This window comes from Neophocaena asiaeorientalis, unplaced genomic scaffold, assembly GCF_003031525.2.
Source record: "Neophocaena asiaeorientalis asiaeorientalis breed wild unplaced genomic scaffold, Neophocaena_asiaeorientalis_V1.1 scaffold302, whole genome shotgun sequence".
NCBI lineage: Eukaryota > Metazoa > Chordata > Mammalia > Artiodactyla > Phocoenidae > Neophocaena > Neophocaena asiaeorientalis.
The window spans coordinates 971,751-992,360 of NW_020174038.1; the positions used below are offsets into that span (position 1 = coordinate 971,751).

At 44.4% G+C, this 20,610-nt stretch overlaps 2 protein-coding genes across 5 annotated transcripts in view; both read left to right on the plus strand.

Annotated features, from left to right (window-relative positions):
- Positions 1–318: 318 nt before the first annotated feature.
- PET117 (PET117 cytochrome c oxidase chaperone) lies at positions 319–3,624 on the plus strand. The gene is made up of 2 exons (XM_024753712.1): positions 319–549; positions 3,451–3,624. Exons 1-2 carry the CDS (start codon positions 454–456, stop codon positions 3,598–3,600), a joined length of 246 nt encoding a protein of 81 aa, XP_024609480.1. The 5' UTR covers positions 319–453; the 3' UTR covers positions 3,601–3,624.
- A 270-nt stretch (positions 3,625–3,894) lies between these two features.
- KAT14 (lysine acetyltransferase 14) overlaps positions 3,895–20,610 on the plus strand; it is a 37,746-nt gene continuing 21,030 nt past the window's right edge. For 3 of the 4 annotated variants that reach the window (XM_024753707.1, XM_024753709.1, XM_024753708.1), the window contains exons 1-3: positions 3,895–4,160; positions 6,573–6,691; positions 11,163–11,284. In XM_024753707.1, coding sequence (XP_024609475.1) covers positions 3,902–4,160; positions 6,573–6,691; positions 11,163–11,284 — 500 coding nt within the window. In that variant the 5' untranslated portion in view covers positions 3,895–3,901. The remainder of the gene's footprint in view (positions 4,161–6,572; positions 6,692–11,162; positions 11,285–20,610) is intronic. The other variant, XM_024753710.1, reaches the window with a different exon arrangement.

The following is a 20,610-nucleotide window of genomic DNA, read 5'->3' on the forward strand; positions in this document are numbered from 1 at the left end:
GCTGCGTTTGGTGAGGCTGGCGTTGAGCGAGGCAGCCCCGCGCTCCGAAGGGATGCGCGCGGTCAAGGGTCCGCAAGGTACCGGGTCCGGCATCCCGCCCCCCGGACTCTCCCGCCGCTGGGGGCAGGTGATGAACTGAGAGGGCTCAGGCCTGGAACCCCGCCTTGGGTGGTGCTGGGGCCAGCTCTGGGCCGGGGCTCTTGGAACTATTATTACCCGCCCGCCCGCAGGGCAGGGAGGGGATGCCTGCGATTCCTTGGCCCCACCGGAAGCCGCGCCTTCCGCGGAACCTGGGCATTGCTCGGAGCTCGGCTCTCGACTGCTCGCGCCTGGCGGCAGCTGGGGCTCTGCGCTCGAGGGGTCGAGCCTGGCCCGCCCCGGCAAGGGCGCGCGCTCGGCGGCGGCCCTGGGCCTGGGGCACGGGGAGCGGAGGCCGCGGCGGCCGGCGTTGGAATGTCGGGGAGCTCGAAGGTGGTGCTGGGCGTCTCGGTGGTGCTGACGGCGGCCACCGTGGTGGGCGTGCATATGAAGCAGCGGCAGGACCAGCAGGTAGGTGTTACGTGCCCGCGCCTTCGGGCCCGCGCGGCGGCGGAGGCCTGGGGCCTGGGGTCCGGCTCCGCGTGGCGCCGCTTCCTCCTCGCCTTTCCTTTCTCCCCTCCCACCTCCGAGGCGGAGAGACCGCTCCCTGGGGCATCCGGGAAGTGTGGGCGGTGGTCCCCGGTGCTCTGGGCCGGCCCCGCCCCCGCCCCGCGGGTGTCGAAGCGCTGGTGAGGCTTCCCCCGCCTCTCGCTTTCGGGAATTGGGAGATATACTCGTGTGGGGGGTGGGTTTTTCCTTCTTAAGGAACAGTTTGCTATGGAAACTAGATTCTGGGGACGATAGAGATAGCGGCCTCCAATTTTTCTCTTTCCGGTGGTTTTATGTGGGGAAACAGCCTTGACTTGACCGCTCAGGGGCCTGTCAGTCTTGCTGTGTCTCATAGTCTTATTTTCTTCCTTTTCCCATCGGCTGACGTTACTGCCGGGCCCCCGTGCGCCACGCTCCGCCCCGGGCGCCTCGGGAAACAGAGATGAATATGCGCAGCTGCTCCGGGGGCGAAGGCCGAGCGCGAGCGGGGGCAGCCGGGGTGTGTGTGTGTGGGGGGGGGGGGGGGGGCGGTGGAGCCCGGTTGGCCCGAGGTGGACGCAGGCCGCTGGGTAAGTCACTGTAAACAGGCTTGTTTGCGTGGGACCGCGCCGGGTGCTAGGGGTGCAGAGATGCAGCAGGTGAGGCCTTTGTCCCGTGTTCACACTCGAAGTCAGAGGAGAGGAAGCCTGTGATGATACAAGATTTTAGGGGAGGGAATGAAATGATTAATGGTGACAGGGCGCGGAAGAGATTAGAGATTGGGATTAATGTAGCCGTTCTAAGGGGTTAGCTTTTGGAACAGAAGCGGGAGATTTTCTTCTCTAAGAAGGAAAAGATGGTGGCTGGAGAAAATTTGAGATAGGCTAGAAGATGCTATGTCAGATGTAGCTCTGAGGTCAGCGAGCGGGGAGTTTCCGAGTATGGAGTACGGCTGGGTGAAAGCTTGGTTCTGATCTCCAGCTACACGTGCGATTGTTCCTGGAAGTTTTTACCAGGTAGCAGCCTGGGCCCTGCTCCTGACCTATTGAATCAGAATCTCTTGGGGATGCGGATCCCACTTAGGTATGCTTTAAAAGCGACCCAGGGATTCTAACATGCAGCCAGGGTTGAGAACCACTGTCAGAATGGGACAAGTGTAAGGTTTAGGTATTTGGAAGTTAGAGGTTGAGATTGACCGGAATAACCTGTGTTTGTTTTACGTCCAATTATTCATTGCGGGGTTACTTTCTAGCAGCGGGAAAGAGGAGGACAAATGTTTGACACAGTGGGTGTGTTGGAAGGTTCAAGGAAGCAAGAAATAAAACGATGACTGTTGTCCCCCATTGTTTCCTGACTGACTGCCACATACCAGGCGCTGTACTAAGCACTTTACATACATCAGCCTTGATCATCACAGGAGCCCAGCAAAACCAGCAGTGAGTACTACAGGAGGAGCCGCGTTCTAGGTGTTAGAGCTGTGATGGTGAAGAGGTCTCGGAGCTTAGTAAGGTAGTCAAGTGGAAGTTGCAGGAGGGATGTGCGAGGCAGTTGGCACAGACTTTGAAACCTGGAGGAAACTAGCGAATGCTGGATGGAGAGCAAGATCCCAAGCCGAGTGCTAAAGTCCCTGAGAAAGGAGGGGAGGACCTCAGAGCAGGTGTGGACGGTGTGGGCTTTGGGGCTTGGGTGGCGTGTGTAGGTGTGTCCTGATGGAAGAAGCACAGGAGAGGATGAGCTGGGGAGGGAGGAGTGGAATGAGAGCCTCGGATTCTGCCTGGAGATCTTGCCAGGGGCACAGGGTTCAGGACAGTTGGTTTTCAGTTGTGTTATCAGTCCCAGGACTCTTAAATTACCCAGCTTCCCCTGTAATGGGGACTGGAGCCCTAGGCCTGGAGGAGGGCCAGCAAGTAGGTACTTGGTGAATTGTTAAAATAGACATAGTAGTAATTAAAAAAAACCCTACCCAGGCCCTGCCCCCATTATTCTGCCTCACAAGGCCACTGTTAAGTTATTAGAGTATTTTATGACCTGTAAAGTGTAAGTTATTAGTAATGACTGGATTGATGCTTTAGAAAGTCTCATCTTAGATGCCAGGTCCATATTCTGGAATTTTCTACCTGTCTTTAGTGTTTATCAAAGTAACGACCATCAATGGGCCGTTATTTTTTCCTGTGCTGGTAGCGTTCCCTTCTCTCCCCATTATGTAATTGTAATTTTTACCTTTTCTCTGTACATAATAGAAGAAGCCGAGTTCTTTACTTTCTTGCATCCTTACAGTTTGTTCAAATTTTAGTAGTTTTCTTTCTTGGATGTTTATTATTCAATTAGGACAATTGCTAACAGGAATGTAGTTCACAGTTACTCAAGTAACTCTCATCAAGGTGTTTTTTCTTTTTCTTTGGCTGAGCCGTTGCTTGCAGGATCTTAGTTCCTTGACCAGGGATAGTGTCCATGCCCCTTGAAGTGGAAGTGCGGAGTCCTAACCACTGGACCGCCAGGGAAGTCCCTCATCAAGTTTTTAAAGCACCATATATTAACTAAACTTTTAAAATTCAGCATAGTGGCAGTTTTTCTTTTTTAATTGTTATTTCCCATTTTTATATTAAATGATGCAAAATTTCTTAAAGTATGATGAGAGGTCTATAATAATACTATCACGCTACCAAGTTAATTTGATGGTTTATTACATTTACATCTACACAGAAAGTTAAAATAGAAATTGAGTACTTGGAATCTGAGAGTTTTAAGTGTATTTTGGTAACACTGATTTTAGGACTTGAATGACACAAGGAAGGGAACCACCTGTTCCGAGTTTCACTAAAATCTGTTTCTTAACATTTTTAGAGGCTTCGTGACGGAGTGATCAGAGACATTGAGAGGCAAAATCGGAAAAAAGAAAATATTCGTCTTTTGGGAGAACAGATTCTTCTGACTGAGCAACTTGAAGCAGAAAGAGAGAAGATGGTGTTGGCAAAAGGATCTCAAAAAACGTGACTTGAAATGCGTGTGAGATATTGATGGAACAGACAGCGTTAAGTGTGTGTGAGTGTTGATGGAGAACAGCTTAGTGAGATCTTCAGCCTTTTTGTGGTCACCGTCCTTTTAAACTTGATCAGGAAAAGGACGATGGATCGTATATTCTAAATAATTGCTTTAAGTGCCCCTTGTGTCTCAGTAGAGTCAGGCAGACGCTCTTCTGAGAGTTTGTTTGTGTGGTCAGCAAGGAGCCCCTTCAAGCTTAGTGTCCAGAAACTGGGATTGTTCCTGAGAGCACTGAACCTGCAAGCCGGGAAGGATGGAGAGTAACATCCATCTGAGCAGTCTGATCAGTCGGCACGACGATGAAGCCACAAGAACGTCCACCTCGGAGGGGCTGGAGGAGGGGGAGGTGGAGGGGGAGACTCTGCTGATCGTCGAGTCAGAGGACCAGGCGTCTGTGGACTTGTCTCATGACCAGAGCGGGGACTCCCTGAACAGTGATGAAGGGGACGTGTCGTGGATGGAGGAGCAGCTGTCCTACTTCTGCGACAAGTGCCAGAAGTGGATCCCAGCCAGTAAGAGCTTCTCCTTTCCTTTCCTTTGTCAATTCCTGCAGGAAGGTTTGTTTTTCTAACCTGTGAGAGAAACATGAATGTGAAAGAGACCCCAATAAAAAGATAACTCCTATATTTATTATTAGTGTAGTTGATTAACTGCAAATTTATATAAAACATAAACACATTTGTACTAATATATATTACTGCCAACCTCTATCACGTTGTTAAATTAACGTTCTCAATTGTAACCCAAATAAAAATTAGAAAATTAGAAATTCTGTGTTACTTAAAGAATTAGCCACATTTTTCTATCAGGGTCACGTTATTGTGGTTTTGGGGCCAAATTCTAGGCCCAGTGTAGAGCTAAACTTCAGACTCATAAGCATAACTGGTAGTGTCTAACTTACATGGAAAACAACTGCTATAGTATGTTGATATAAGGTCAGAATTAGGAGATTAAATATGTATTATGCCTTTTCTAGGGCCATTCGTGTTTTCTCCTTGCTGGCCTCCTTGATCTGCTGGCCGTAGATACACACAATAAGGTGCTTTGCCAGTCATCAGGGCTCTTAACCAAAACAGGATGTTTCCATTAGGTGGAGAGTAGTAAAGACGTATGTACTAGAGGAATACTCTGTGTAATAGAATTTGTAACTAGGTCAGAGAAATTTACATATGTGTATGTGTATATATATTGTTGTGAACTGGGTCATTTTCTGGTATGAGGAGGTGTTTTTAAGATGGATTCATCGTTAATAAATTAACACCATTTTCACAGAAAGCAAATCTAAAATTTATTATAAGTTAGCTAGTTTTTGCTTTCCAGCTGTCTCTGCTTATAGATTCAGGGTTCTGCCTGAAAGCCTGGGTGGCTTTCCCCCATCCTCACAGCCTGCGCTGTAGATGCTCTGCCTCCTGGGGCCCCTGCTAACTGCTCCAGCCTTTCTCCTTCGTGCCCTCCTATCCCCACATGGAAACAGAGCTTTGCACTTAGGGTGAGCTTTTCCTTCTCCACAAGCAGTTCGTTCTTTTTCTTATAAATTTATTTTATTTATTTATTTTTGGCTGCGTTGGGTCTTTGTTGCTGCACGCTCGTTTTCTCTAGTTGTGGTGAGTGGGGTCTACTCTTCATTGCAGTGCGAGAGCTTCTCATTGTGGTGGCTTCTCTTGTTGCGGAGCACGGGCTCTAGAGCGCAGGCTCAGTAGTTGTGGCGTACAGGCTTAGTTGCTCCATGGCACGTGGAATCTTCCCAGGCCAGTGCTCGAACCCGTGTCCCCTGTGTTGACAGGCGGATTCTTAACCACTGCATCACGAGGGAAGCCCAAGCAGTTCTTTCTTATCCCTAGGACTTTGTGCATGTAAATTTCCTCTGTGGAACGAGTGTCTCTACAGCCTCTGTACTCCCCGCCCCACACACAAACACCTCTTCACGTGCCAATTCTAGCCATCCTTCAGGCCCCCGTCCACCTCACTTTTTCTAGTGCTGCTGTCTTCCTCATGTGGGTGGGCACCTCTTTTACGTGCTCTCACGTTGCCCCACAGCACCCATCACATCCCTCTCCAGGGTTTCCATGTCTCCCAGAGCATCAGCATCAGCTGGGGAACTTCAGAAAATGCGCTGCTTCCAGAGGTTGATTTATTTTGCAGGGGATAGACCCGGGCATATATATATTTTTTTTAATTTTAAAAAATGTTTTATTGCGGTACGCGGGCCTCTCACTGTTGTGGCCTCTTTCGTTGCGGAGCACAGGCTCCTGATGCACAGGCTCAGCGGCCATGAATCACGGGCCCAGCCGCTCCGCGGCATATGGGATCCTCCCGGACCGGGGCACGAACCCGTGTCCCCTGCATCGGCAGGCGGACGCTCAACCACTGCGCCACCAGGGAAGCCCCCGACCTGGGCATATTTAAAACACAAAACTTCCTGGGTGGTTCTGATGTACAGTCCGGGTGGAGAGCCTCTGTGCTGCTGTGATTACCTACTCTCTCCTCTGTAGCCCTCACCACATCTGTAAGCCTCTGAGAGCCAGCACCGCGTCTGTCTCAGGTGTTGTGTTCCTGGTTCCTAGCCCAGTGGCACAGTGGGAGCTCAGATGTTTTCTTGGAAGAATGTGTGAGGAGACCTCCTGTAGGGGTCGGGAATGTTAACAGTTGGAACAGCCAGTGAGAACAATCCTACCTGCCTTTCCAGTGTCTCTTCTGAAAGTCCGGGGACCACAGAGCTATCTTCGTGGGCATGCACTTGATGTTAGAAGAATAAAAACGTTCTCTACTCCCTTCCCCATCCCCATCCTGCCCTCACGGGCTGGCTGAAAGAAAAGGAAAAACACAGCCTGGGAAACTTGGGAAATGGCTGGTAGATTGATGAAAACTTTGGGTTACCTCTGTTCTAGATACACCTGTGATGTGCCTTTTTGTTTTCCTCCTAGGTCAGCTGAGGGAACAGCTCAGTTACCTTAAGGGTGATAATTTTTTTAGGTTTACTTGTTCTGATTGCTCTGAAGATGGCAAGGAGCAGTATGAGCGGCTGAAGCTGACATGGCAGCAAGTGAGTTAAAGCTCTTCCTCTAGAATTCATGGGGTTGGTCCCCGCCCGCCCCTGCGAAATTTATTGGAATAGGTAACTAGGGAATGAGGAACCTACATACGAGCTTCTGAGTTGTTTTGAGGGTCACTTTATTTCACAATGAAAATCATACTGAATGTGTGGAGAAAGGAGTTCTTAGTAAAAATACTGCCACTTAGTGAATTGGGTTTGAGATTCTGAAAATCCCACCCATGGTTTCATTTATACATAATACCAAACTCTGATTTTAATCGAAGAGGTTCACATTTTTTTTAGCAGCTATTTTTAGAAAAATAAAACCATTCTAAAAAATATAAAGATGCTGAATCAATATGCTGCACACCTGAAACTAGCAACTAGTTGTATATTGTAGAGCAGCTGTACTTAAATTAAAAAAAAAAGTAAAGATGGTCACCGTAATCCCAGCCAACTATAGCCCGAACAGTATCTTTTAACTGATCTCCAGGTTGTATTAATTTTTTGTTTTTATATTAATATGTTTATAACAAGGCACCAATGTTATATGCAGGCTTTAAGTTCTAAAAATGTATTAGACATCACTCACTCAGTTTTTATGTTTATTCATTCGACAAATACTGAGTGCACATGAGGAACCAGGCATTGTTCTAGGCCTGGAGAGTAGAATCTCGTGGAGACCAGCTGATCCTTCTAGCTGTTTCTTCGTGGTGAGTGAGACAGCCAAGACCCTAGCCCCAGGCAGTAGACATTTATTTTAGATGATAGGCAGACAAATAAACAAGTTAATTACCCCTAGCACTTTTTGCTGTGAAGGAAATAAACAGGGTAATGAGAAAGATTTTAGGTTGTACCCTCCAAGGCACTTAGGGTGTTCCTTGTAAATTGTAGCTGTGTTTGCAGCCAGAGGCTATCGTGTTAATTATCAGTGCTTTATTAGGACATCTGTTGAAATCTGTCAGTGGTGATCTTAGGGAGCCTTTTTGGACTTGCCTGAAAATATGTAAGTAGAAAATGAATGGAAGTTTGTATTGAGGATACAGTCTCATGAGTATTCTAACTGGGATTTTTTTAAAAGTGTGCATGGGATACTGTGTCTAGGCAAGGTCAGATTAATATTAGTAGATTATTCTCATGTGTGCACACGTAGGCAGATTTGCATTTGGCCTGCAGGTAGCTTCTCATAAAATTGTAAAATGGAAGAAGAGCAGATGTATGTAATTTGTTACTTTCAAGACTATGAGTTTTCTGTGGAGATTCTTTTTAGAAGAAAAAGTGGCTTTTGATTATATTGCTTAATATATTGGCAGTATTGGCTCAATTTGCTTTTTTTTCTTTTTTTTTGCGGTACGCGGGCCTTTCCCTGCTGTGGCCTCTCCCATTGCGGAGCACAGGCTCTGGACACGCAGGCTCAGCGGCCATGGCTCACGGGCCCAGCCGCTCCACGGCATGTGGGATCTTCCCGGACCAGGGCACGAACCCGTGTCCCCTGCATTGGCAGGCGGACTCTCAACCACTGCACCACCAGGGAAGCCCTTAATTTGCTTATTTAATCAGACTAACATCTCTTGAAAATTATTTTTTCACTTCCAAAAGACATATGGATAATAAATACCCTGGGATAATGAAGTGAAAACTGGGACCAGACACATCTGTTTCTTGGAAAACTACTGCCCATTGTTTCTAGTTGCATCTCTTTTTCTTTCTCTCTCTCTCCCCCTCCCTTTCTTCCTGTCTCTCCCTCTCTCCCTCTCCCTCTCTCCCTCTCCCTCTCTCCCTCTCCCTCTCCCTCTCCCTCTGACTCTCTCTCTCCCTCTCTCCCTCTCTCTCCCTCCCCCTCTCTCCCTCTTTCTCCCTCCCCCTCTCCCTCTCCCTCTCCCTCTGTCTCTCTCACACAAGAGCTAAAAGAGGATCCGTTGGTGGAATAGACTCTATTGATGTCATATTCCAATTGGAGTGTGGGTTTTCTTTGTTTTAAATCTTAAATTTTGTTGATTTATCAAAATAAGAAGTAGAAATGCTTGTTTATATTACAAAATGCCAACAGTGATGGGGTGACTAAAAGGCCCCTTCCACACATTTTCTGTGTCCTCCTCCTTGGTGATGTGTGAACAACAGTCTGAAAAGTAGGGAAGCTATCAAGTAGGGTAGTTTTTACGTTCTCGTCCTAGACACGCTCATTATCTTTCTACATGCTCTTCAGCAGATACTTGGGAGGTGCCCTCTGGGCTGTGCCAGCCTGAGCAAGGCCTTGGAGCTGTGCTGGTTCCCAGGGCCAGCCTGTTACTATGAGCTTGGACTGGTGGTGTAAGAGCAGAAACGCAACTGGGATTCGTTCTTTAAGATTACAAATTCCAGAAGAGCGGGAAAACCGTGTCCTTCATGATTGGATTTTTAGTTTGCTCAGTAAATATGGTGATAATAGGAAAAGTTATTTGCAAGTAAGTATGTGAATTTTAACTTTCGAAAGTCATGAAATGTTTCCAAAAAAAAGTACCGGAAATGAAACAACATACTTGTGTCTGTACCACGGCGATTAACAGTGAATACATGTTTCCAAGTTACTCTAGGAGTCTGAGTGGGCAGAAGAGCTCATTCCATCCTTTTCTTAAGGTATTTCTTGAGCAATAGCGTTCTTAAATTGTAGTAAAATATATGTAACAGGGCTTCCCTGGTGGTGCAGTGGTTAAGAATCCGCCTGCCAATGCAGGGGACATGGGTTTGAGCCCTGGTCTGGGAAGATCCCACATGCTGCGGAGCAACTAAGCCTATCACAACTACTGAGCCTGTGCTCTAGAGCCCGCGAGCCACTACTACTGAGCCCACGTGCTACAACTACTGAAGCCCGCGTGCCTAGAGCCCGTGCTCTTCAGCAAGAGAAGCCACCACAATGAGAAGCCCACGCACCTCAGCGAAGAGTAGCTCCCACTTGCTGCAACTAGAGGAAGCCTGTGCACAGCAACAAAGACACAAGGCAGCCAAAAAGAAATTAATAAATTTATAAAAATGTATATATACATAACAAAGCTTACCCTTTCCACCGTCTTTAAGCATACAGTTCAGTGGCATTAAGCACATTCACATTGTTTTGCAACCATCACCACCATCATCTCCAGGAAGTGCTCATCTCCCCAAAGTGAAATCCTGTGTCTATTAAACAACGACTCCCTGTAAACGATAACTTTAAAGGGAGAGGTTTGTTGGCTGATGCAGACCCGATGCAAAAATGAGTGGAACGATTTGAAAAGTCTGTTCATGGGGTTAATTGGCAGACTGTCTGCAAATTTTACAAGTTTAAGGATGGGGGAAGTTGAGACTTGGTAGGAGCATCAGAATCACCGCGCCCCTTTGAGGGTGTGGTTGTAGGTCTCCCTGTTGGGCCATCGGGATTTGGGGCTGTGAACATCGATATCGGGGAGCGTGAACTGCAGTCTGTTAGACCCTGTACAGCCTTGGGCGGCTACTCATGGAAAGAAGAGTTATGGAAGGATTCTCTTCTTAGGTTCTGTCCCCTTTTCAATTGCGCTGGCCCAAAATTAATCATTATTTTTATTAGGTTGAAAACATGGTTTTGAATAGCATGTGTAGTTTCTTGTCCATTTATGATTACAAAATTGCATTTAGATGCAAAGAGAAATGTCTAATAGGATAATCACTGAAAATGTTAAAAAGGATTATTTCTTGATGGTGGATTTAAAATGATTTTTACTTCCTTCTTTGCTCTTTTCTCTTTTAGTGAAGTCTTTTACAGTGAGACTGTGTTATTCATATTTCTGCAAAGTACTTTCCCATTTGGGGCTGTGAATTCATTATCTGTTAAATACAAAGTTGGATTAGATGTGCAGCTGGGGGTGTCCTCCTCTCTGAGGATGGGCCAGGCAGCCAGGCCTTTCAGGTCCCTGCCCCTTGTCTATTCTGATTTCATCTCAGGAACAGTTTCCACAGCTGAGAAAGGCTAAACCCAGAGTGGATGGTACCTCATGTTAACTTCAGCTCTGAAATTCTGAGAGTCTATTGTTTCTGCCCTCTAAAGAGCTTAGAAAAGTATATGTGCAGGGGTGATGCTTGGAATATTTAGTAAAGGTCAGCACTGTCTGTCAGAAATGCCGGCTGGAGCAGGCCCTGTGGCCTCCTGATACCATTGGTTAACACGGTGTTCAGCGCTGCCTTTGAGTGGTAGAGGGGGACTGGGATGGGGGCTGCTTAGGGCAGTAGTCACTCATCACCAGTTCAGCCACACAGCAGCCTTGCACATGTAACATGGGAGGAACAAGTGCACGTGATTAAGGGGAACAGTGATGCTCATCTATGGAAAGCAAAAAGGGAAGTAGGATTCTATCCTGAGAATATTCCAAGATACTATCCTTCCTTTTCCCCCCTCTATTCATACTCAGAGTATAAAACAACACACGTTCCCCCCTGAAGTTTACCATCCCTGTCTGTGCTTTTCTCCCAGCCTATTCTGCTTCTGTTTCAGGTGGTCATGCTGGCGATGTACAACTTGTCCCTGGAAGGTAGTGGGCGTCAGGGCTATTTCCGGTGGAAAGAAGACATCTGCGCTTTCATTGAGAAACATTGGACTTTTTTGCTTGGGAATAGGTAATGTGATTTTTAAAAAATCTTATACTTGAATGAAGATGTAAAGAATAAAGTATATGAGACTTGAGACAGCCTAATGCTGGCCTTTAGAGAATTAGAGTAATTACTTGTGGCAGTTACTGAGAATTTTTTAATCCAGAAAATGTTGTTACTCGAAGTTAAAAATCGAAGTAGAAGTTTACATAATGACGAGGGTAGGTTTCCATACTTCTTATCCTACCTTCGGAGGAAACTGTTGGTTTCTACTGAGCAGGAAGACAGTTGAACAGATTCTTAGAATGTTAAAAAATAGAGACTTTGATTAAATGAGGCAGTTTAATAGTTGGATAGGTGACTAATTTGAGGATAGAGGAATATTATGTCCTTTAAAATCAGTGCCTTGTAGGAGGTCAGAAGACGAGAAATGATGGCAGTTATTGACGGCACTCATTTAAGTTGCTCTTGGTTAATTATTAGTATTTGTGTTTATTAACTCTGGGAGGTAGAAATCATTGTATACTGTTTGGTATTCACAGTGCTTGGCCAAGTCTGGGCACATTAACACGCATATGGTTTATTCCTTTGATACTCTTTTCATCATGATGCTTTGAATTTGCTGCTGAGTGCTTCTCCGTGACCCCTCCTTGGTTCATCAGACTTAGGGATGCCGGGGCACAGACATACACACCAGATGTTTTAACTAAGGGTCCATGTGCATCTAGCAAGATTTTTATTGCTATTAGAGGTTAGCAAGTTTGCAGTTGCATTGGTGGATTGTTTGAGATTCTTTCTTTTTTTTAAAAAAAAAATGTATTTATTTATTTGGCTGTGTTGGATCTTAGTTGCGGCATGCGGGCTCTTAGTTGTGGTATGTGGGATCTAGTTCCCTGACCAGGGATTGAACCCGGGCCCCCTGCATTGGGAGCATGGAGTTTTAACCACTGGACCACTAGGGAAGTGGTGTTTGAAATTCTGATTGTTTGTTGCCTTCTGAAGTCCTGTGTGAGATTCATAAATCTTGCATGATTGGGTCGGTGTGGACATGATAAAGGTCAGAGCAGGGAGTTTGTGCTTGTCCTCACTCGGAACTCCTTGCAGCCCGTTTTCTCGGGTGCTGAAAAGTCACAGCTCTGCCAAAGTTGCTGAGGAATCATGGAGGGGTGACCTTCTGCAGGCTGCTGTGAGGGAAAAATAGAATTGAAAAATAGAACTAAGAAAAGAATTGACAGCATAACTGGTTCTTTTTCTTAAAGAAAGGAAATCTGTTGTCTTAGTTTAATGATGTAGCTCTATTTATGGAACTTAATACACCCCATTTATAAGGGACAAGGAAGGGAAAAAAACTGATAAAATTAGATCTTGGAATGTTTTCATGATCTTTCAGTGCTGTTCCGCCTGGTGGATTGTCTTCTGGAAGAAGTTGGATTTAAATTGCCTGTTTTAAGGAAGTTGGCGTATTTTAGCAGCAGGTGTTCAGTTTCATTTGTTCATTTCTAGAGCGTGTTCTGAGAGGCATCAGCTGAGGCTCTTTTTCTTTTCAATACTTCTGCTGAAAGACATTAATTACTCTCCAACTTCTTGTAATTTAACCATTAAACTAGTGGGTTTTGGCCATATTAGTGTATCACTTGAATTATCGTTTACTTATTTAAATCATGTCACTGAAAAAAAAGAAACTTCACACCACCATGGTAAGTGGAAAGTCTATATCACTTACATAAATAGAATGAAACTGTAAAAATAAGTGCACTAAAAATAAAGCAATGCTATTGACTTGTAGCTAGATCCCATGACCTGTAAAGGCAATCTGAAACACTCTTTCTTTTTTTTATCATATGATACCATCTATATATTTTTTTCATCCAGGTGTATTGATATGTAATTGACATACAGCACTTGTATGAGTTTAAGGTGTACAGCATAATGATTTGACTTACATACATCATGAACTGATGACCACAAAGTTTAATGAACATCCATCATCTCATAGATATAAAATTAAATAAATAGAAAAAATTTTTTTTCCTGTGATAAGACCTCTTAGGATTTACTCTCGACAGCTTTCCTGTATAACATTCAGCAGTGTTAATTATATTTATCACATTGTACAGTACATCACTAGTACTTATTTATCTTATAATGGGAAGTTTATCCCCCCACCTCTGGAAAATCTGTTGTCTTTTTCTATGAGTTTGTTTTTGAAGTATAATTGATCTACAACACTACATTTGTTCCTGTTACACAACATAGTGATTCAGTATTTCCATATGTTTCAAACTGATCACCATGGTACGTCTAGTTACCATACGTCACCATACAAAGATACTACATAATTATTGACTGTTTTTCCGTATACTATACATTTCATACCTGTGACTTATTTATTTTGCAACTGGAAGTTTGTACTTCTTAATTTCCCTCACCTATTTCTACCCTCTCCCCACTCTCCTCCCCTCTTGCAAGCACCTGTTTGTTCTCTGTATCTGTGACTGTTGCTGTTTTATTATGTTTCTTCATTTGTTTTTTTTTTCGGCTTCCACATATAACTGAAATCGTATAGTATTTGTCTTTCTCTGACTTATTTCATATAATACCCTTAGCATAATACCCTCTAGGTCCATACATGTTGTCACAGATGGCAAGATTTCATTCTTTTTTATAGCTGAATAATATCCAATTGTGTATGTGTGTGTATCATATCTTTTTTTTCACATCTTTATTGGAGTATTATTGCTTTACAATGTTATGTTAGTTTCAGCTCTATAACAAAGTGAATCAGCTATATGTACACATATATCCCCATATCCGCTCTCTCTTGCATCTCCCTCCCACCCCTCTAGGTGGTCACAAAGCCCCGAGCTGATCTCCCTGTGCTATGCAGCTGCTTCCTGCTAGCTATTTTACATTTGAGAGTGTATATATGTCAGTGCTACTCTCTCACTTCATCCCAGCTTCCCGTTCCAACTCCCCGTGTCCTCAAATCCATTCTGTACGTCTGCGTCTTTATTCCTGTCCTGCCTCTAGGTTCATCAGAAACTTTTTTTTTTTTTTTGGATTCCATATATATGTGTTAGCATACGGTATTTGTTTTTCTCTTTCTGACTTACTTCACTCTGTATGACAGACTCTGGGTCTGTCTACCTCACTATGAATAACTCAGTTTCATTTCTTCTTATGGCTGAGTAATACTCCATTGTATATCTGTGCCACATCTTCTTTATCCATTTATCTGTCAGTGGACATTTAGGTTGCTTCCATATCCTGGCTACTGTAAATAGTGCTGCAGTGAACATTGTGGTACATGACTCTTTTTGAATTATGGTTTTCTCAGGGTATATGCCCAGTAGTAGGATTGCTGGGTCATATGGTAGTTCTACTTTTAGTTTTTTAAGGAACTTCCATACTGTTCTCCATAGTGGTTGTATCAATTTACATTCCCACCAACAGTGCAAGAGGGTTCCGTTTCCTCCACACCCTCTCCAGCATTTATTGTTTGTAGATTTTTTGGTGATGGCCATTCTGACCGGTGTGAGGTGATACCTCATTGTAGTTTTGATTTGCATTTCTATAATGATTAGTGATGTTGAGCATCCTTTCATGTGTTTGTTGGCAATCTGTATATCTTCTTTGGAGAAATGTCTGTTTAGATCTTCTGCCTATTTTTGGATTGGGTTGTTTGTTTTTTTGATATTGACTTGCATGAGCTGCTTGTATATTTTGGAGGTTAATCCTTTGTCAGTTGCTTCGTTTGCAAATATTTTCTCCCATTCTGAGGGTTGTCTTTTCGTCTTGTTTATGGTTTCCTTTGCTGTGCAAAAGCTTTTAAGTTTCATTAGGTCCCATTTGTTTGTCTTTATTTCTATTTCTCTAAGAGGTGGTTCAAAAAGGATCTTGCTGTGATTTATGTCAAAGAGTGTTCTTCCTATGTTTTCCTCTAAGAGTTTTTTTAAAAAAATTAATTTAATTATTTTTGTCTGTGTTGGGTCTTTGTTACTATGTGTGGGCTTTCTCTGGTTGCAGTGAGAGGGGGCTACGCTTCGTTGCAGTGCACGGGCTTCTCATTTCAGTGGCTTCTCTTGTTGAGCATGGGCTCTAGGGTGTGTGGACTTCAGTAGTTGTGGCATGTGGGCTCAGTAGTTGTGGCTCACAGGCTGTAGAGCGCAGGCTCAGTAGTTGTGGCACACGGGCTTAGTTGCTCCATGGCATGTGGGATCTTGCCTGACCAGGACTCGAACCCGTGTCTCCTGCATTGGCAGGCGGATTCTTAACAACTGTGCCACCAGGGAAGTCCCCTTCTAAGAGTTTTTACTGTCTGGCCGTACATTTCGGTCTTAAATTCATTTTGAGTTTATTTTTGTGTATGGTGTTAGGAAGTGTTCTAATTTCATTCTTTTACATGTAGCTGTCCAGTTTTCCCAGCACCGCTTACTGAAGAGGCTGTCTTTTCGCCATTGTATATTTTTGCCTCCTTTATCAAAGATAAGATGACCATAGGTGCGTGGGTGTATCTTTGGGCTTTTCTATCTTGTTCCATTGATCTATATTTCTGTTTTTGTGCCAGTACCATACTATCTTGATTACTGTAGCTTTGTAGTATAGTCTGAAGTCAGGGAGGCTGATTCCTCCAGCTCTGTTTTTCTTTCTCAAGATTGCTTTGGCCATTTGTATTTCCATACAAATTGTAAAATTTTTTTGTTCTAGTTCTGTGAAAAATACCATTGGTAGTTTGATAGTTTAATGCATTTAGACTGCATTGAATCTGTAGATTGCTTTGGGCCGTATAGTCATTTTCACAGCGTTGATTCTTCCAATCCAAGAACATGGTATATCTCTCCATCTGTTTGTATTGTCTTTGATTTCTTTTATCAGTGTCTTATAGTTTTCTGCATATAGGCCTTTCTCCTTTGGTAGGTTTATTCCTAGGTATTTTATTCTTTTTGTTGCAATGGTAAGTGGAAGTGTTTCCTTAATTTCTCTCTCAAATTTTTCAATGTTGTATAGGAATGTGAGAGATTTCTGTGCATTAATTTTGTATCCTGCTTCTTTACCAAATTCATTGATTAGCTCTAGTAGTTTTCTGGTAGCATCTTTAGGACATTTTCTTAATTGTTTTGGGTTTGTTTTTGTAGGTCTTTTCCTTCTCTTGTGTTTCCTGCCTAGAGAAGTTGCTTTAGCTTTTGTTGTAAAACTGGTTTGGTGGTGCTGAATTCTCTTAACTTTTGCTTGTCTTCAAAGTTTTAATTTGGGACTTCCCTGGTGGCGCAGCGGTTGGGAGTCCTCCTGCTGATGTAGGGGACACAGGTTCGCGCCCCGGTTTTAATGCATTTAATGTTTTCCTAGAGGGCTCTGAGACTGTTCCCAATTCTTTTCATTCTTTTTTCTTTATTCTGCTCTGCGGCAGTTATTTCCATTATTCTCCATTCTTCTGCTTCAGTTTTTCTGCTATTGATTCCTTCTAGAGAATTTTTAATTTCATTTATTGTGTTGTTCATTATTGTTTGTTTGCTCTTTATTTCTTCTAGATCCTTGTTAAAGGTTTCTTGAATTTTCACAATTCGATTTCCGAGATTTTGGATCATCTTTACTATCATTACTCTGAATTCTTTTTCAGGTACACTGCCTATTTCCTCTTCATTTGTTTGGTCTGGTGGGTTTTTACCTTGCTCCCTCATCTGCTGCATATTTCTCTGTTCTCTCATTTTGTTTAACTTACTGTGTTTGGGGTCTCCTTTTTGCAGGCTGCAGGTTCGTAGTTCGTCTTATTTCTGGCGTCTGCTCCCAGTGGGTGAGGTTGGTTCAATGGCTTGGGTATGCTTCCTGGTGGGGCGGGACTGGTGCCTGTGTTCTGGTGGGTGGGGCTGGATCTTGTTGCTCTTTGGGCAGGGCCTCATCCGGTGGTGTGTTTTGGGGTGTCTGTGAACTTAGTATGACTTTAGGCAGCCTCTCTGCTAATGGGTGGGGTTGTGTTCCTGTCTTGCTAGTTGTTTAGTATGGGGCATCCAGCACTGGAGCTGAGTCTTAATGTTGAGACAGAGATCTCTGGGAGAGCTCTCTCCAATTAATATTACATGGGGCTGGGAGGCCTCTGGTGGTCCAGTGTCCTGGACTTGGCTCTCCCACCTCGCAGGCTCAGGCCCGACACCCGGCCGGAGCACCAAGACCCTGCCAGCTTCACAGCACAGAAGAAAAGGAAGAAAGAAAAAAATTAAAAACAGAGCCCCAAAACAAATGGTAAAAGCAAAACTAAACAGACAAGGGACTTCCCTGGTGGTGTAGTGGTTAAGAATCTGCCTGCCAGTACAGGGGATGTGGGTTCGATCCCTGGTCTGGGAAGATCCCACGTGCCACAGAGCAGCTAAGCCTGTGCGCCACAAGTACTGAGCCTGTGCTCTAGAACCCGCAAGCCACAACTACTGAGCTCACGCCCAACAGCTACTGAAGCCCATGCCCCTAGAGCCTGTGCTCTGCAACAAGAGAAGCCACCATGTACTGCAATGAAGAGTAGCCCCTGCTCGCCACAACTAGAGAAAGCCTGCACACAGCAACAAAGACCCAACACAGCCAAAAAATAAAAAATAACAGACAAAATCACACAAAGAAACATATACACACATACACACACACACATACTCACAAAGAGAACAAAAAAAAAGGAAGATAGCAACCAAACCAATAAACCCACCAATGAAAACAAGCACTAAAAACTAAACTAAGAGAAACATAGCACCAAAAACAAATCAAATGCAGAAAGCAAACCCCAAGACTGCAGTAGCTCCCAAAGTCCACCGCCTCAGTTTTGGGAACATTTGTTGTCTCTTCATGCATGTATTCCACAGATGCAGGGTTTATCAAGCCGATTGAGGGGTTTTACTCCACTGCTCCTGAGGTTGCATGGAGAAATTTCCCTTTCTTTTCTTTGTTCGCACAGCTCCTGGGGTTCAGCTTTGGTTTTGGTCCCACCTCTACGTGTAGGCTGCCCTCAGGCCTCTGTTCCCTGCCCAGACAGGAGGGTGTTAAAGTAGCGGCTGATTAGGGCTCTCTTGCTCACTCAAGCCAGGGAGAGGGAGGGGTACGGTAGTCATAATTGGAACGTGGGACGTGCCTGTGGCAGCAGAGACCAGCATGATATTACAACAGCCTGAGGCATGCTGTGTGCTCTCCCAGGGAAGTTGGCCCTGGATCACAGGACCCTGGCAGTGGCGTGCTGCACAGGCTCCCAGGGGGGTGTGGGTAGTGACCTGCACTTGCACACAGGATTCTTGGTGGCAGTGGCGGCAGCGGTAGTGGTCCATGCCTGTCTCTGGGGTGCGAGATGATAGCTGCGGCTTGCACCCATCTCTGGAGCTTGCTTGGGCGGTGCTCTGCTGTCTGTGGGCACACAGAGCAAGAAGCCCTTCTCCTTGTGCACTCTGAAATTATGATCTCTTGCCTCTCCGGCAGGTCCAGACTTTTTCCTGGTCTCCCTCCTGGCTAGCTGTGGCGCACTGGCCCCCTTCAGTTTGTCTTCACGCAGCCAACCCTAGTCCTCTCCCTGAGGTCTGACCTCCAAAGCCCAAGCCTCAACTCCCAGCTCCCACCCACCCCGATGGGTGAGCAGACAGGCGTCTCAGGCTGGTGAGTGCTGGTTGGCACCGATCCTCTGTGTGGGAATCTCTCTGCTTTGCCCTCTGCACCCCTGTTGCTATGCTCTCCTCTGTGGCTCCGAAGCTTCCCCCCTCCAGCACCCGCAGTCTCCGCCTGCGAAGGGGCTTCCTAGTATGTGGAAACTTTTCCTCCTTCACAGCTCCCTCCCAGAGGCGAAGGTCCTGTCCCTATTCTTTTGTCTCTTGTTTTTTCTTTTGCCCTACCCAGGTATGTGGGGATTTTCTTGGCTTTTGGGAAGTCTGAGGTCTTATGCCAGCATTCAGTTGGTGTTCTGTAGGAGTTGTTCCACGTGTAATTGTTTTTTTGACGTATTTGTGGGGAGGAAGGTGATCTCCACATCTTACTCCTCCACCACCTTGAAGGTCTCCCCCTCACATCTTCTTTATCCTTTTATCTACTGATGGGCACTTGGGTTGCTTCCGTGTCTTGGCTACTGTAAATAATGCTGCAGTGAACATAGGGGTGCATATATCTGTTCAAATTAGTGTTTTGTTTTCTTCGGGTAAGTACTCAGGAGTGGAATTGCTAGATCATACGGTAGTTCTGTTTTTAATTTTCTGAGAACCCTCCATACTGTTTTGCATTGGCTGCACCAATTTACATTCCCACCAGTAGTGCACAAGGGTTCCCTTTTCTCTACATCCTCACCAATATTTGTTATTTGTTGTCTTTTTAATCATAGCCATTCTCACAGGTGTGAGGTGATAGCTCATTGTGATTTTGATTTGCATGTCCCTGATGATTAGTGATGCTGAGCATCTTTTCATGTACTTGTTAGCCATCTGGATGTCTTATTTGGAAAAATGTCTTTTCAGATCTTCTGCCCATGTTTTAATCGGATTGTTCATTTTTTTGATGCTAAACTGTATGAGTTTTTTGTGAGGCCTCTTTCTTGATCAAAAAGGGAGACTATGTGTGTTAGTGAGAATTTAAAGCAGCTAACTTTCTCCTTGATCTAACTAGAGGAGTGAAAGAGAATTAAAAATTACTCTGTGACTCCTTGGCACTCAGTTTCCTGCCTCAGTGCTGTCCTTCCCTTTGGGAACTCTGCTTTAAGCATCAGTGATTGGAAAAGCCCCCAAACCACTCACCTGAGGTGGTCTCCAGTGCTCAGATGTGTCCATGTATGAAAACACAGACTCACTGCCTCCGCAATTAAACATTTCTCATAGCTGCTAAAGATTTACAGTCTGCTATCCATGGAGCATACTTTAAAATTCTTAATGTTAACCATTTCTCATTTGCCATAGGATCTGAGAGAATAGTATACTGTATAATGAAGTTTTAAATTTGAATACATTTTCTTTCAGATCTTATATGTCCTTAATATTTTATTAAGGTTTAAACGTATACAGGTTTATTAAGGGCTAACCTAAATAACTTTATGTACCTATTGTAGAAGCAAGTTAAAAAGTACACAAAAGCTTAATTACTACAGTTTAATTGCTATTTTATATGTGGTCATTTAATCTGGTTTTACAGTCCTGGCCTTGAATTTTTCCCAAAGTTATAATTTTGATTAGTGAAGAATAGTTTGGATATTTTTTCTATTACCATATTTCATTGATTTTAAGATAAACAGTTTTTCACACTTTGACATCTCTGACAGCTGGATACATCTTAGAAGTGATGGTGTGTCATAGCTTACTTGATAACTAGTTTTCCTTCTTGTACACAAAACAGTGTGTCTTAAAGTCAGTGGA

Coding starts and splice junctions, on each gene's coding strand:
- PET117 (XM_024753712.1), top strand. CDS start 454: ATGTCGGGGAGCTCGAAGGTGGTGCTGGGCGTCTCGGTGGTGCTGACG. Junction 550..3,450: donor AGCAGCGGCAGGACCAGCAG/GTAGGTGTTACG, acceptor TAACATTTTTAG/AGGCTTCGTGACGGAGTGAT.